Genomic DNA, 18,549 nt, shown 5'->3' with positions numbered 1-18,549 from the left:
TCCCAAATTCAATTTAGCGGGGTTAAATCTACAGGTAACCTAGCTCTACATTGAAAACACAGTATGTTTATCTCCTAAATATAGTTATTATCCAAACTTGTTCTAAAGCCATTTTTTGGAACAAAACACCATATGATTTATAAATCCATATTCAGTTAAAATACGTTCGTCTTGCCCATCTCTCATCACTGTTGGCAACGTCAAATCCGCAACATTCCGATTCGATACATTAATCCGCCAACTTGTTAATCGGGATGGTTTCTCGGGAGAATACAGCTGTATAGCCTCCGGTTTAAAAGGGCCTCCCTGATGTCATCTCACATAACAGTAGATGCAGTGTGTAGTATTGTGTGCAGTCGGCACTGGTACACAATGCGTGAGGGATGATACTATCCGGCGATTACACAGATATAAGCGGCCATGTGATACCAGACATACAACTGACATGTGTGCTTCATGGGAACACGAGATGACAGCCGCGTTAGTCTCGGTCCTGGTAAACCAACACAAAGCTGTCAATCAGCCTGATGAATATTCGATTCAGGATTAGCGTAACATCCATGTTTACTGTCTTAAGACTATTACACAGACTCCAAAGTTTAATATCAATATTTTGTAAGAAGGCAAACAGTTTAAAATATATACATACGCCAACCTGTTTTGATATGAATGACATTACTCGTTTTGGTGTTTAACATTGTATGGCTGCCATTGAACAAGACACAGATTCGATTTGTATAAGTGATGTTACTCGGTGCACACTTCTCTTTATGTTTGATAGAAGGTATACTTTTTTTGTTACCACTGTGCAACAAAACATGTTTACCCGCGCATCCCCTATGCCCATTGACAGACGAGGGTTCATACTTGATAAAGTCTTTCGTGAACGAGTTGCGTTACAGTATGAAGGGCGTGGGCTCAAGCTTATTATTCGTCTCCTTTGTATCTAAGGCTTTTCGGGGATTTGGTTTCGTTTGAAGTGTATGGCTGATGAATCTTCATGTGTAGATACAATTCTCTACGTAATGATAGCTTGATCTAAGTGTCACATAACGGTGCAACCATTAGCGTTACAATGCTTCCTCTAAAGATGAAACTTGAATCACCAAGATGTGTGCTTGTATGTATTGATGGTGATATCATAAGGGGGCTCAAGAACGACTAAGGTGTCACAATATGGCGTTGCTGGGCAATGAATGTCATTGTGTAGAAGTTGTGGACAGTTGCTCATGATGTCGACCCCTACTTTGTCCGGCCCAGACTTAAATTCTCACATGCATCATTTAGTTTATATAGTTTTGATCTTACGAATAAAACTAATGTAAGCAACAAAATAATGCTATATTTGATATTTACATTACTTGTAACTTAATGGGAGGCGTGCTATGTGAACTAAAGTGCTTAATGTATGCGTTTGTGCATGTGTCCTCGACTTAGCTTGGGTATTAGTCAACATAGCAAGTTCTGGTGCACTTATACTCCATCGACAACACGAACTACGCGGATAGTGACCACACGGTTTGTAATGCATCTTCCCTAGGCAAGGGCGTTCACTGACTATAAATGTCCAGATTCCACCCTTGATGAACTAGGATTGAACTTCAAGGCTCTATAGTAGCGCCACCAGTAGCAGTTACGAGTTATGTCCCTTCTATGTCCTACTGACTAATCAGATTTCATCTGTCATATCACTTGCATTTGCTTCAAACAAAATCGTGATCTCATTGATAATCAAGATAATTTTATACATTGTAATATAACGGGTCTTACCCCGCGAAGTGCTTCAAATCATTTGAGCATGTTTGATTACGAACATGAACAGATTTGCAAAATATTTGTCAATGCCCAATCGACTATATATATGCTTTGCAAATCCTGCAGTCGACAGTAATCTGCACGTCGAAATCCAAACATTGTTAAATCCGAACTTTGTTAAGGATCTTCGTTGTTACGGAGATGACAGAGCTTGTAGATAGAACTCGGGAGCAATGTTAGATTTAAATGTAGAGTATGTGTGTAAGAATATATGTTGGCTATGCTAGATGACCTTTCTTGATAATAAATGTCTAAAAATAGGCAAAAATAATTCTCGTTTTCCAACATCTAGAGAAATCCAAGAAAATCCGTATCTGAATGATACCTACGAAGTCCAGTTTACATCTCTATTCTCGTCTGAAAGCTTTAACTTGTTGTCGCAGTGTTTCGAATAAAGTGATTTGGGTGGTCTAAGTAATGTTATCCAATATGAAATAACTCTTATTTTGTAATTAACTTGTAAAGGATCTGCCACATGCAGAGAGAATGGCCTTGTTTGGTGAACGGTAGCCTTCACCTAGTACAAATTTACAGAACTTGGAATGTACTTTTTCTTTGTTGTATGAGTGAATGGTTCCACATATTTCTGCGCCCTAAAGTAAACTTGGTTGGATTTTACCATAAAATATCCTAAATAGTGCATATGGAGGTATCGTTGATATGATATAGAACCTTTTCTCCTTGTCGACAAAGTACATCGCACGCCCTTGAGAATATATTTCTGCATGAACGATTTATTATTAGGTATATGTAATATGAGACCATTCTTCGCATTTTGCAATTTTGCCATCTCTCTGAAGTTTCCAAGTTTGTACAATATTTTGCCCAGGTATCAATTTTTGTCTGTAAATGAATATATCACTATGAGCAAAAATGGCGACATCATCAGCAAATAGAAGTATGGATAATGCATTTACGACTTCATAAATAAAAACTCGACATACTCACTGTTTACAGTATCATTTACAAGTAAATCTATGTATGAAATATAAATAGTACAGGTGACAGAACACAGCCTTGTCTAACTCCAGCACTTGAATTAAAAATCTCGGTCACCTTAAACTTGCTATTGTACGTTACTGTACATTTTTCGAAGTGTGTTGATTTTGCCATGTGTATAGAGCGGCTTATTTCAATGTATAGTGTCAAACGTTTTTTTCTGAAATCGACAAAGATACAGTAAAGTTTGGCTTTAGAATGTGCTTTTGTTCAATAAGGTTTGGTAAATTGCATAACTGCGCTACCGAACACAATGCTTACTGTTGACATCGGGTGTAATATATGTACCGTTATCCCTCGACCCGAAATACAGCGTTGTTCAATCTATTCCAGTATTATGACACTCTAACCCCCTTTATTAGCATGCCCGTCTCGCTCTACATGTTATCCGCGTCAAAATAAAATGTAACTGTCACTTTGTTCATGTTGAAATACTGTCACGAACTTCAAAGTAGGGCTCCAAACGTTGTTGCGACGCACAGCGTCAATAACTAGAGCTAGGTTGGGTCATGTTTGTTCATGTTGGTGAAAAGGGTAGGACAAAGGAGTCGCCATTGATGTACACCACACTGGAAAATGTCCCACCTGTATACTCCCGTTGTTGATGGGCCTACTTACTTTGTTTGTCACAGTTGGTAGCGCAGGGTAATAAGGATATTTAAAGGTCCACGGTCTCGCCTAGTACCGATGTAAATTTAAATGCACTTTGTGTCTTAGCACTGCTTGATATTGATCTGAAACGACTAATTTAGTCATAGTAGTGTGGGTAACGCAGGACTCATGGGTAATGGGAACCGGTTAGGGCGTATTGTCATGTTTATTTTTGGAATTACCTTAGCAATGGAGTATTTAATAGATACTTGTTTGGGATGACAGTCACCGTGCAATGTAAAGTCATAATAATGTGAGTAAGAATGTGACGTGGTTTAGCTGTATCTCTATAAAAGTAGCTATCGTGAGCTCCTTGCAAGCGCTGCATTACCCCAAGGCTTACATTGTAGAAGATTTGTTAGCATCACTGTGTTTTCAACACTTTAATCCTAGCAGATTGTTTTAACACTAATGACGTGTGTAGAAAGTGAATTTAATTCTAAAATGCTTAGGTCCCGTGTACCTTTAAGTCTTACGGCATCGATGGCTTCCCAAAAGTCTTGTCATTATATTAATTGTTATCACAAGCTATGCGCCGCTTGTAGCAAACACAGTATGTTCAATGTACACATGTAGCATTCACTGAACACAGGTACTACATGCCTGAAATTATTAATTATTAATTTCTATCTCAACAAAGTACTGAAAAAGAACTTGTTACTTCACTTGGACATATATATGTCTTTCGACATCGGGAGAAATATGATGAAGCCGCGAGGCTCACTGAAGGGGTTCGAATTCATTGGATTTAAGTGAGAGTATCTTTGAACAAAAGGCCTCCTCCTTAACCAGATTTATCTTCAATGAGAAGCGTAAAAACCTGAGTGCTTCCGAAGACTGTAAATCCTGAAATTTACAGTACGTTAGGGGTTATGGTCACTAGAAAAACAATTAAATATTCCTTATTGAATGGCCCACCTGCCGATACCTATTACTGTCGTGGAACGGTGTTGTCCGATATACGCCTTGTAACGAGGGGATCTTGCTCGATAGTTGCTCGTCGGGTGTCAGTTGTCATCAATGCCTTTATTAACACCCCGCGTCAATCCAACCCCAAACCTCCTACCCCGGCCCTTTCAATTGTAAACCTCGCTTTGGTTCGCTAGATCGCAGGGTTCAAACAGTTAAGCTTTTTATAATACAGATGGAATGTCAAGAATTTGAAACAGAAAATATTTTAGGTTAACTCAGGTTAATCATCATATAATAATGAAAGCAGATTATAGATAATAATAGATAAATACGGGTATCATTGGACTTTGCAGTGTTTCAGCAGCTGCTTTCAGCCTATTAACATTTTGAAAACGTTTGACGTTTCTTGGTCAAATCCAATTTTCAAGTGTGTACTTTCTTTTGTCCGACTGATCAGCCCTTTTTATTGTGAATCATCCTGTATTTATCACATACAGTGAACCCCATTCAGCTTAAGAATTACATACGGAAAAGTACCCATACCAATAGCAAAATTCTAAATATGAAACCAGGAAACGCCCTTCTTGAAGTTACTTGTCCATTCAATTTGAACTTGTCATAAGAAACAGTTTTTGTAGGATGTAATTGTTCCATCTTCATCTTTCACTTAGGCTCTGTAGCCCAGTGTATATAGCGCCCGACACTTAGAACAAAAGGTTTCATTCCAACCCACACACAAGCTGTGCCTACATCCCCTGTAATCACCTACATCCCCAGTTCGTCACTCACTCTAGAGAAAAAACTACCTACGTCATGCGGTTTCACAAAAGGATGTTTCTCAAAAGTACGGGGAATCCCCTCACCAGCATTGCGACACACTGTCTATCTCCAGTGGAATTTTTTTTACATATACGTTGATTGCATTGCACAATGGGCACTGGGGGCGTGCATTGGTTACTGGGTCAGCGCTTTCTGGAGGTAAGCTGCACCTGTAGGTACACAGAGTTTGATATGACACAACGGAATTTTCCTTCCTTCCCTCTAGGCCACTGCACGCTATATACAACGCAGTGTGTTCCCATTTATACCTACACGCGTCTTAACTGTTGTTTCTTGACATCGGTCCACATTAAACAACACATAGAGAAGTCTGATAAAGTTTTCTTGGTTATTTTTTTAAATTCCGTTTGTTTTATGTGCGTGGAAGATAATGTTGACTCAAAAATAATCCCACATATCTGCTTCATATCTACCTACCATTAATTCATTGATCCATTCAATCAAACATATCTACCTATTTGTCAAAACATTCATGCAACGAGTCAAACCTACTTACCTGTGCGTCAATACATTCATTCATTCATTGTTGTCGTTTTTCTAAAATGTCCTTCAGGTTATATAAATATGTTTTATGTGGTCTGAACAGTATGCTGGTGGACGTGTGAAAACTGGAATTTTCGTGTGAGAGCAAAGCTGAACGAATGGGGTCTGAATATTTCTGAGAATGTTGGCGTGAAAAATGTAGTTGTACGTGTGCTTGATATATGCATGGGGAAGTTAGGTGTCTGATTGGAATGAACTATTACGCAGGCCAGGCGGAAGAATGGGTGGTAATAAATTACGTACGTATAGAATGTTTAAAGGTGTGTATGGGTGTGAAAGTTATGTAAGTATGCATATGCCGTCTTAAATTTAAAACAAGACTGCTCCTTTAAAGTTGCAAACAGCCAGATATACGAATATGAAAGTAAATGAATGAGTGTGTTTTCAGTGTAATGAAAGTATTGATGATGAACGTTGTGTATGGCTGGATTGCCCTTTGTACGACGATTAACGTGAAAGTTTATCCGAAAAGGTCAGGTTTAGCTATTCCAACTTCTCCGAGTTATGTAATACTGATAAACTTATTCTTACCCTTTTGATAGTATGTATATTTTACAGCCAAAACCTGCTTTTGTATTCTCCACGAAGAAAAAATATTGTATATGGCCAGTGACCGGTAGTATATTTTATATATGATGTACATACTGTGATATATTTTAAGTCCCTCGCAACCCTTAACGGATGGCTCACTTGTACTGTTGTATGTAACTACATAAATATTTTTGTGCGGTCAGACTCAAATAAACAATCTGTCTGTCTCCATGCAACAACAATGCCTATTTACCTGTCTGTTAATCCATCCATTCATTCAGCACCGAGCCATACCTGCCGCTAACTGTCTGCCTGTTGTTTTTCATTCAACATCGAGTCATGCCTATCTATGTGTATGTCAATACATTCATCCCACATCGATTCATACCTGTCTATCCATCCATCATTCAACATAACAATCATCAAATGTACTTTCTCGTCTTATTCTGCCTATTCTGCCTGCAATCTCGCTATGACACTGCCATATGGACGTACCCCCTACTCCCTCACTATAAGACATAGGCACACTGCAGATAGACACACATTCATAACAACCGCTGTGTTCATGCCATTCAAGACATGTATATCACATACACACTGACCGGTAGCTAAACCTAACTCAAAACTCACCATATCGTGAATATACTCCACGTGTCCTGACGTGTCACCACATCAATCATGTCGTACAACATCACCGCCACCGTCACGTCAATCACGTCGCACAACATCAGCACCACCACCGCGTCAATCACGATCACCACGTCAATCATGCAGTACAACATCACCATCACCACGTCAATCATGCAGTACAAACTCAGCACCGCCATCGCGTTAATTACGTCGTACAACATCACCATAATCATCACCACGTCAATCATGTCGTACAAAATCACAATCAACGGGTCAATCATGTCATGTATCACCATGTCAAATTTGTCCTGTGTCACCACGACAAACCTGAACATTACCATCACCACCCCAATCATGTCGTAAATCACCACGTTAATAACGTACAACATCACCATCACGTTACTTATGTCATACAACATCATCACCACATCAATCATGTCGTACATCACCGTCACGTCAATCACACCGAACAGCATCACCAACACCACCACGCCAATCACGTCGTACAACATCACCAATATCACCACGTCAATCACGTCGTAAACACCAGCATCATCCCTATACAAATCACGTCGTACAACATCACCATCACCACGTCAATCATGCAATACAACATCAACAATATCACCACGTCAACCACGTCGTACAACATCACCAACTTCACCACGTCAATCATGCAGTACAACATCACCAACATTACCACGTCAATCATGCAGTGCAACATCACCAACATAACCACGTCAATCATGCAGTACAACATCACCAACATCACCACGTCAATCATGCAGTACAATATCACCAACTTCACCACGTCAATCATGCAGTATATTATCCCCAACTTCACCACGTCAATCATGCAGTACAACATCACCACATCAATCATGCAGACATCACCACGTCAGTCATGCAGTAAAACATCACCACGTCAAACATGCAGTACAACACCAGCACCATCACTACGCTAATCACGTCGTACAACATCACCAACATCGCCACGTCAATCATGCAATACAACATCACAAACATCAACACGTCAATCATGCAGTACAACATCACCAACATTACCATATCAATCATGCAGTGCAACATCACAAACATAACCACGTCAATCATGCAGTACAACATCACCAACATCACCACGTCAATCACGCCGTACAACATTAGCACCATCACCACGTCAATCATGCAGTGCAACATTAGCACCAACACCACGTCAATCATGCAGTACAGCATTAGCACCAACACCACGTCAATCATGCAGTACAGCATCACCATCACCACGTCAATCATGCAGTACAACACCAGCACCATCACCACGTCAATCATGCAGTGCAACATTAGCACAGTTACCACGTCAATCATGCAGAACAACGTCGGCACAATCACTACGTGTCATGTCGTACGTCACCACCACGTCAGCCATGTCGGTTTCTCCTTAAGTCTTGACCCTGTGTACCCCAAAGACCCCAACCTGCACCCCTGAAAGCCATAAAGTAGCATTAAACCTCAAGAACAGAGGCAGATTAATTTCCCAGGGACATGAACAACGCACATCCAGCTTGTGGTCGACAACATAAGACGCCATTACGTCGGGTTGCGGCAAACTGTTCCTTACATCCGCGAAAGAAAATTTGAAAATTATATGTACGATCATAAAAATATTCAAATTGCCATGACACACAAATGAACTAGCGATGCTGACTTAGACCAAATTATTCTTAGCTTGAAACAGTATTCGGCGATGTACACCGTGTTGAAACTACCTCGGTCAAATATTTGCTATTCTGTTCAAATAGGTATTGTGTTACAGCTACCGTCTAGGATTTTTATTCCTTGGGGAGGGAATATACTAACCGCCGCTGTGACCTTGGGATGTATAATTTAGCGGTACAGATTCGTGCTGATGAATTACCGTCACGAAACCGATGACATCAAACTTGGAATGTGGTATGGTCTGCGTAAGAAAACAATATATCAATCCTAATACGGCGTGTTGGATTAATATAGTCGATTCCCGAAGTTACGAAGACAATCCATGAATCATAACAAGGTAGAATCTATAATTCTGACCTAGTATCCTGATCGGCCTACGGAACGTAACTCTGCACGACAGTTTGGTTGACCTCACGCCTTTGACGCTCATGTATATATAAGTGAAAGTATACATTGATCAGCATGGCTTGGAATCAATGATATTAAAGTCAGTTGCTGTGGTACAAATCATACTCTCACAAGCTGTGGTGGGTTTTATTATACTCATATCTTTGCTTAATAGTTACATTTATTGCTTAATAGTGACGTGAAAGTAAAATGATATATTTCAGCAGTCCCACGTTATCTACCTTTTTACGATTTTTTAGTTGTAACCGCAACAAGTGCGTGCGTTTGATATATGCAAATGATGTGACCTTGATTTCAAACAAGGCGATACAGTCCTGCCATATGGTGATAAACTTCAAAACGTAAATCAGTTGTTTTGTGAAAGATAATCATGAACATTTTCACTTAAGCAACCTGATACGTTCTTTACTATACCAAACACATTGTCTCACAGGAGTTCTTTTAAACCACCACATGTAGATCCAGCGGCGATATGAGATTCCAAACAATTTTCCAAATGTGCAAAAGATCAAATTACAGGCTTTAATCAAATAGCAAGGATCGCTGCAAATTTACGTTTCATGTCTACCGCGGTTCTCTGTAAGCAAATTACATACGATATGAGCAACGCTTTCGTGTAACAGTACAAATTAACAGGGGTTATAAATTTGCATTGCCATTGGTGTGGTTGTTGGTGCGTGACGGCTAGAGGGGCTGAAAAAGACTGACAATAAGTTTGGGTGTGTTGCACAGCGCTTTGAACGTGATGCCGTGAAAGTGGTGTGTTGTTGCTGTTAAGCCATAAAAAAGCTTAGTTAACACATTCCTACGTTCGTCAGTTTGTTTCAAGTGTCACCGTATCCGATAAAACCCCAGTTGTGTACAGAAAAAGATTGTTCTTTACAGTATACATACATGACACTGTTACTATAAAGTACTCAGAGGCAATAGCAAAACTTTGCGTGTTGAACGCATATATGTTATCTGCAGGTGTAACATCTGTTTGTATCTAACTTTACTCAAAAACTGCATTGTTAACAAGTTAGATAAAGAATATAAAGTTTACATACCTCCTCCATTTTTGTAACACAGGTATGGAAATCTCCACACATTTCCAAGGCCAACGGAAAATCCAATACAAGCCAAAAGAAAGTCAAAAGCTCTTCCCCATGTTTCTCTCTTGTTAACCCCTTCCTCTTCCTCTAGTTCCACAACGGGAGGCGTCGCTACTGCCTGATTGTTTGACTCTTCCTCTTTCCCCATATCTTTGTTTCCTTAAATCCAGACAAGAAAAAGGAAACACTGAAACCCATGTACGACCACTACACCGACTTGGCCTCTGTGAGGATGATCTTTCCAAGCTTGTCAAACAACTTCAAGCAGGTCCCATTCGTCATGGGGGTGACGGGTTATGGGTTAGCTGAATTGTCCCGGTGTACGTGATGTCTGCTGTAGGCATTTGCAAGTGCCCGCTCAGGTACACACAGCGTAAATCAAAGTCATTACCGGGAAGTCACGACACTGTCGACTGAATTAGATTTAGGTTCGGTTTTCGGACTTGTCACCCCTCTGTGTCGGAATTGACTGGCCTGGGCCTCTTATTGGTTTTTGTAGCCACAAAGGTATATCAGATTTGTAAACATGCAATGGTAAACCAAGATCATATGTTGTCTGAGATTTTCATAGATATCATCTTCTGGAGGTTTTAAGCAAGCTTATTCTGCTTTTGGAGTGTAAAGTATTTTGCGTGTGTTTTTTTCATTTCAGGGCTTTTATTATGTCTCTGAAATTGTAGACTTGAGGTGACGGGCGGGTTTGTTTGTCGTTGTGCAGCGTGGTGAGACGGGTAGGTCTCCTTGGGTAGTTGTGGCCACGAATGACCAAGGAACCGGTTGTACTGAAGCGTGGCGCATTTTAGCATTACTGATTTGTTTGACCTGAGTCACATTTGACTGATTAATGAGCAGAAATATGCAGACAGACGTCCAACATCATGACGGCTGTAATCTGGTGTTCTGGTAGTACTGCGTACGTTAGACCACGAGAAGTAGCTCCCACACTTGTCATCTCCATTATGACGTCTGTAACCTGATGGACGGACAGAGGGTGTTGCTGTATTGACTTGATGGACGGACAGAGGGTGTTGCTGCATTGACTTGATGGACGGACAGAGGGTGTTGCTGCATTGACTTGACGGGCGGACAGAGGGTGTTGCTGTATTGACTTGATGGACGGACAGAGGGTGTTGCTGTATTGACTTGATGGACGGACAGAGGGTGATGCTGTATTGACTTGATGGACGGACAGAGGGTGTTGCTGCATTGACTTGATGGGCGGACAGAGGGTGTTGCTGCATTGACTTGATGGACGGACAGAGGGTGTTGCTGTATTGACTTGATGGGCGGACAGAGGGTGTTGCTGCATTGACTTGATGGACGGACAGAGGGTGTTGCTGTATTGACTTGATGGACGGACAGAGGGTGATGCTGTATTGACTTGATGGACGGACAGAGGGTGTTGCTGTATTGACTTGATGGGCGGACAGAGGGTGTTGCTGTATTGACTTGATGGACGGACAGAGGGTGTTACTGTATTGACTTGATGGGCGGACAGATGGTGTTGCTGTATTAACTTGATGGACGGACAGAGGGTGTTGTTGTATTGACTTGATGGACGGACATATAATGTGGCTGTATTGAACTGATGGACGGACAGGGGGTGTGGCTGTATTGAACTGATGGACGGACAGGGGGTGTGGCTGTATTGACTTGATGGACGGACAGAGGGTGTGGCTGTATTGAACTGATGGACGGACAGATGGTGTTGCTGTATTGACTTGATGGACAGACATATAATGTGGCTGTATTGAACTGATGGACGGACAGGGTGTGTGGCTGTATTGACTTGATGGACGGACAGGGTGTGTGGCTGTATTGACTTGATGGACGGACAGAGGGTGTGGCTGTATTGAACTGATGGACGGACAGAGGGTGTTGCTGTATTGACTTGATGGACAGACATATAATGTGACCGTATTGAACTGATGGACGGACAGGGGGTGTTGCTGTATTGACTTGATGGACAGACAGATAATGTGGCTGTATTAACTTGATGGACAGACAGATGGTGTTGCTGCATTGACTTGATGGACAGACAGAGGGTGTTGCTGTATTGACTTGATTGAATAACATAGAATGCCACTGTCATGACTTGATGGAGCGATACAGTGTGTGGCAGCACTGACCCGACTGACAGTGAGGGTAAGTCCATGTATGACCTTGATGGACACACTGATAATGTCGCTGCCATGTCTTGATTGAGAGATACAATGTGTGACTGTACTGACCCGATGGACAGACAGGGTATTTCACTGTCCTGAGTTGACAGACAAACAGAGAATGTGGCTGTATTGAAATGATGGATAAACAGAGAATGGGTCTGCATTGAACTGATGGATAGACAGAGAATGCGTCTGTATTGAACTGATGGATAGACAGAGAATGCGTCTGTATTGAACTGATGGATAGACAGAGAATGTGTCTGTATTGATCTGATGGATAGACAGAGAATGTGTCTGTATTGAACTGATGGATAGACAGAGAATGTAGATGTATTGAACTGATGGACAGACAGAGAATGTGACTGTATTGAACTGATGGATAGACAGAGAATGTGTCTGTATTGAACTGATGGATAGACAGAGAATGTGGATGCATTGAACTGATGGACAGACAGGGAATGTGACTGTATTGAACCGATGGACAGACACAGAATCTGGATGTATTGAACTGATGGATAGACAGAGAATGTGTCTGTATTGAACTGATGGACAGACAGAGAATGTGGATGTATTGAACTGATGGACAGACAGAGAATGTGTCTGTATTGAACTGATTGACAGACAGAGAATGTGGCTGTATTGACTTTATGGACAGACAGAGAATGTGGATGTACTAACTTGATGGACAGACAGAAAATGTGGCTTGTATTGATTTGATGGACAGACAGAGATCGTGGCTGTATTGATTTGATGGGCAGACAGAAAATGTGGCTGTATTGAACTGATGGACAGACAGAGAATGTGGCTGTATTGAACTGATGGACAGACATAGAATGTGGCTGTATTGAACTGATGGACAGACAGAGAATGTGGCTGTATTAATTTGATGGACAGACAGTCTGTCCATCAGTTCAATACAGCCACATTCTCAGAAATTAAAGAGAGCCTCTTGGCTCCTTTTTATTATATTTCTATATTTCTTAACTATAATTTAACATCTCTTTTTATCTGTAGAATATGTTCATTTCACAGACTAGATGTTAGTCAAACGGCTCACATGCATCCACTGGAAGTCTGTTTCTGCGGGCTGTTCTAAAAAATGTACTACTGGCGGTGCATTTGTTGGGACAAAGAAAGAGTGATCCCGCCCCAGGTCCTTGCTGATGCTGGGCGACTGCTAAAAACTGGACTAAATCAGATTGTGATCTATGTCTGCAAACGTCTGTGTCTAATATTTATTGGTGTCACTGATATTTCAATATTGTTAGGATTTTACCGTGTTAAATACTTTTTAACGTTAAAAATGTATCTCGTGTTTTCATTGTGAAGATTTTACAAATATCAAATGTTTTTCATTATCAAATATGTATTTTGGATACATACATGCAAAAAACTACAAGTTTAAAATAATTCCTTGTTTGTTGACAATGGATAAGTTCATTACATTGCAGGGATAAAGGTTTTGCTGATGTGTGCTCTGAATCATGAAGTTGTTTTGAAAACACTGAAGACTTCACCGTCGGCAGATAGAGAAGTTACCGAACTGTTACATAGATGAAATACTACAGACAACTGTGATTTATAAAAAAATGTTCGCACGATACACAACTAATGATGGGTATATTAGGCATCTTATCAAACTAACACCAATTTACAAAGTTTACAATTATTGAAGAAATATCACATCAGGTGATAAAAAGACTTGACCCCGGGTATTCATTGAGGAAAAAAACTCAGGTCTCCAATATGAAAAGTGTACACACGGGCAATTGGGCTACCCCATCTCACTGTTAAATATAAAACACCACCAGTCGTGGACTGAACCATGTACATACCATGACAAAGAATATCATTTATAACAATTCCTATATCATACATACACAAACATTCAGGGACACTTGCCCCTTCAGGTGAATGACAGCTGGGAGAACGTGATACTACATAAAAAAAGAGGCAAGTAATAACTAAATACATTTAAATGAAGGCATTTGTGACAAAATTATAATTGGTATACAATAATAGAATAAATTAGGAAATTACAGCAGTTACAGGAGAGAGGGTACAAGAACATTGTATGTACAAGGGACCAAAACTGTTCTTGCCTTTGCATGTGTTTGTGACGAGTGCCATCGATGGGCCAGGATATGCTGAACCTTTCGCGGACACCCGGTATTATCACAATTTGGTAGTGATTCATAAACACATGTTTATGATATAGTCGAAATCGGAAAATGGTACCTGCTTTCGTTTGATATTTCTTATTGTTGTGGAAACGGCTGTGTTGCTTATATTACATAAAGATTAGTTGATTTATTCTCACAAGGCAAGCGTACCGTACACCTGCATGCAGGAATCACGCGATGGGATTATCTGAAATGTCACGTGAGAGGCAAATAGATATGGAGATGTTGGATGGAGTGTCTACAGGGATCACTGCGATAGCAGCATCAATGAGGGTGGTCAATACCCAGGCCACGTGTTAGCAACACGTTTTACAGTGTAATTAATAGGCTTAGGTGATCAGTGCTGAATAATCGTTAACAACGCGGAACAGTTGTGACGTCACCTCCCATATAAGGTGCTTGAATAAGAGCTGGAAGTAGGTGTTTCGAGCATCGACCGCGTCATACCAAAAGACGTTTAAATGTATTTTTTGTTACACTGCCTGGAGCTCGGCATTAAGGGGATAGAACAAGGCCTGTTCGACTCGGAAACACACACACACACACATACACGCACATACAGATACACACACACACACAAACACAAACACACAAACACAAACACGCTAACACAAGCACAAACGTAAAGACACATACATAATCACACACCCAGACATACACACAGACAGACAGACAGACACAGATACAGACACACACCAAACCACAGACATACACACACATTCTGACAAACACACACATACAAACATGGAGACACACACACAGAGACTCACACAACAAAACACAGAGACACACACACACAGACACATTCAGACATACACACAGACACAGGCGCATACACGCACATATACACACACACACACACACAAAAACACAAACACACTAACACAAGCACAAACACAAAGACACACACACACACCAAACCACAGACATACACACACATTCTGACAAACACACACATACAAACATGAAGACACACACACAGAGATTCACACAACAAAACACAGAGACGCACACACACACAGACACAATCAGACATACACACAGACACAGGAGCATACGAGCACATAAACACACACACACACAAAAACACAAACACACTAACACAAGCACAAACACTAACACAAGCACAAACACAAAGACACATACACAATCACATACTCAGACATACAGACAGACAGACACAGATACAGACACACACACACCAAATTACAGATATACACACACATTTGGACAAACACACACATACAAACATGGAGACGCACACACACAGACACACACACCAAAAAAAAGACGCACACCCACAGACCATTCAGACATACACACAGACACAGGCGCATACACGCACACACGTGCATAGACGGCGCTATATAAGAACGCGACGTTAAACGCCATTTCACCATCACTCCCCCCCCCCCGCCCTCTTTCTCATCCCTCTCTCTATCCCTCTCTCCCCTCTCTCTCTCCCTCACACGCTCCCTCCCTCTCACGCTCTCTCTTCCATCTCCCCCGCTCTCCCCCGTATCTCTTTCCCTCTCTCTTTCTTTCTCTTCCTCTCTCTCTGTATCTCACTCAGCGCGTCACATTTGTCATATCTTACACACAGTTCATAAAACAGATTACATTAATTTTTGTTTCAATCTGTTAAAATCCTAAAAACTACACATGTTGAAACCTTTTACTCACTCCCCCTACCCCAATGCACAACCCATACCCCCATGTCCGCCCCCACCCCCACCATGTCCAACCTATACACCCATGTCAACTCACCCCGCAGTTTAGAAGATACATAAGAGCTGAATTAAGTAGTAGGGATGTACAAACCAATCTCCAACCACGCAGGGCCCACACATCGGAAGCACAGCAAAGTTGACCCCTCAGTACAGAGGGATATTGATACGGTGAAACAGATACTTCATGTCGGTAGTTGACCTCAATGCATATAAAATGTAGTCGAATATGCTTAAAGAGTACCTGAGGGTGTTGAAGAATGGAATGGAAGGCTACGAGAAGGGCATTTATGGGTCGGATTCCAGACCTTTAAGAGTATATGCTGGTGTGGGGGTGGGGGTGGTGTGTGTGTGTGTGTGTGTGTGGGGGGGGGGGGGGTGAGGGGGGGTGGGGGGGGGGGGGGGTGGGGGGGGGGGGAGTTGACTATAAGAGTATATGCGTGGCTGGATAATTGAAGGGCATATTTCTGGCCAGATACCTGAGACCATGTTAGGTAGTACTGGACGGGAATATTGACGTATACAAGTATGTTGCTTGTTCGTAAAGGGTTCAGACACGGCCTGCTATATATTGAACATACAAACGGCATGACATGGCATGTATGCGACATGTGCAGTGTGAAAGCCTTTATTCGGTCAATAATGTCAATGTGACATTTACTCACATCTTCAATCTAAGCGTTATATCGTCACTTCAGAGGGACATAAATATATTACTGTGTGCGGCAATAAGATCTGAAGTGCATGCGCTGTTGCACAAGGTGATGTGTCAAAGCTGTGGCGTATGGAAGGCACAGGGTGACACGTCTGTCCAGATGACTACAACGCTAACACGGCGAGTTCACATTCACTCATGCGTTTCAAGGTGTGGAAAGAGCGTTGTGACTGTGCTCAGAGAACCCAGGGTGTCGATGTACAAAGCGATCTTAGCGCTAAGGTGGTCGTAACTCCCATACCTTAACATAGACTTACGAGAGTCGTCGCGCTAACGTTGTTTTGAACAACGGCACCCAGGGCTTTAGGCTGTCAATGAATGTGTGTGTACCTGCAACATCGCAACCATAAACTAGCCATCTTTGGTTTTTACAAGTAACACTCGTTATTTCAATAGCAACCTGGTTGTTTGTGTCAACAGTAAATAAAAGCGAAATGTACTTTCCATAATCATAAGAAATCTCCGTCAAAAGAAGAGTCATGATACCGGGGGCACCGGTCACAAACACATGCAAAGGAAAGTGAATTGTTCACCTGAAACACAACACGGGAACGTATGGTACAAGTCAAACTAGGGAAGTGCATTAGACATAATTTGTGTCATTGACGCGTCGCATTTGGAAATGACCATAGCAAAATTTGAAAGCGCTTACCTGATCAAACCCTGATCAAACAACGTTTGAGCAAGGTTCGCATCTTCGTAGAAAGTGCTTGCTCGGTGTTACACCAAAAGCTGTGAAATGTAGACACCAAAGGAATATTACTTGTCACAAAGAAAAAGATTGTATACGTTGACGTTGACATTTTGAGCAGAAATTCCTACATTCGGTGTCCATGGGGATGCTACTTCTTGCCTGAATGTCCTCCAAATTTCACACAGGTGTCACCTACGAGTCCATCATCTCACATACAGTTATCGCGATAAACTTCTAGTGGTAATTGCTTTCATTTTTGATAAATTGTCCTAAACATTTGAAGATAGAGATGCAACTATAGCAATGATAGCCAAGTTTAGTAACGACTGACTCGTGAAACGCGGAATGAGGTTTTCGCTTCGCTTTGTAGTGGAGGACAATGGCATTTTTGAGAATTCACAGTGTATGAAGGAAATCATTCTTTGGGTGTATTAAGGATTAAGGTTGATGTTTGTGATAGCGACTTATTACTATTTGTACGGATTTGTATGGAGCTTTTAATCCAGTGCAACAAGGGAAAGAACATGCCCAAAGTTGAGGGTATGGATGCGTGGATTTGGCAGTTTTCTTTCCATGGTGTACATACTGGCCTTTTTTGAGGCATTATGACATGTTACTTATCAAATCCTTTGCTCAAACAATTACTGCAGTGATGCTTATATATAACAGTTATGTTATTTGAGGCCTTGTCAGTCGGAACAACTACCAACCTTTCATGTATGGCAGCCACATTTTGGAAAACTTGCTCAGTCAGAATGGGTGTATTCCAATTCTGTTTCCTCTTTTCAGTGTGTGTATTCTATCAAAAATAACATCACACAACCACGCTGAGGGGTATCTAACAGGTTCGTCTTCTCTATTGGCCCTTCTTTGGGAATCCGAAATTATTTTAATGTTGTGATCCCAATCGGTAGCAGGCTGTTCACGAT

At 41.3% G+C, this 18,549-nt stretch overlaps 1 protein-coding gene across 1 annotated transcript in view; it reads right to left on the bottom strand.

Moving 5' to 3' along the window:
* Positions 1 to 10,401, bottom strand: part of LOC139450780 (sodium- and chloride-dependent GABA transporter 2-like) — a 34,994-nt gene extending 24,593 nt beyond the window's left edge. The window contains exon 1 of the mRNA XM_071232612.1: positions 10,092 to 10,401. Within this exon, the coding sequence (XP_071088713.1) occupies positions 10,092 to 10,284 (193 nt within the window). The 5' untranslated portion in view covers positions 10,285 to 10,401. The remainder of the gene's footprint in view (positions 1 to 10,091) is intronic.
* Positions 10,402 to 18,549: the final 8,148 nt, after the last annotated feature.

Source organism: Haliotis cracherodii, unplaced genomic scaffold (genome assembly GCF_022045235.1).
Source record: "Haliotis cracherodii isolate W230 unplaced genomic scaffold, xgHalCrac1.p SCAF_8, whole genome shotgun sequence".
Taxonomy (NCBI): domain Eukaryota; kingdom Metazoa; phylum Mollusca; class Gastropoda; order Lepetellida; family Haliotidae; genus Haliotis; species Haliotis cracherodii.
Note: the sequence above shows the minus strand (reverse complement) of the source record. Positions and strands in the feature narration are given on the sequence as shown.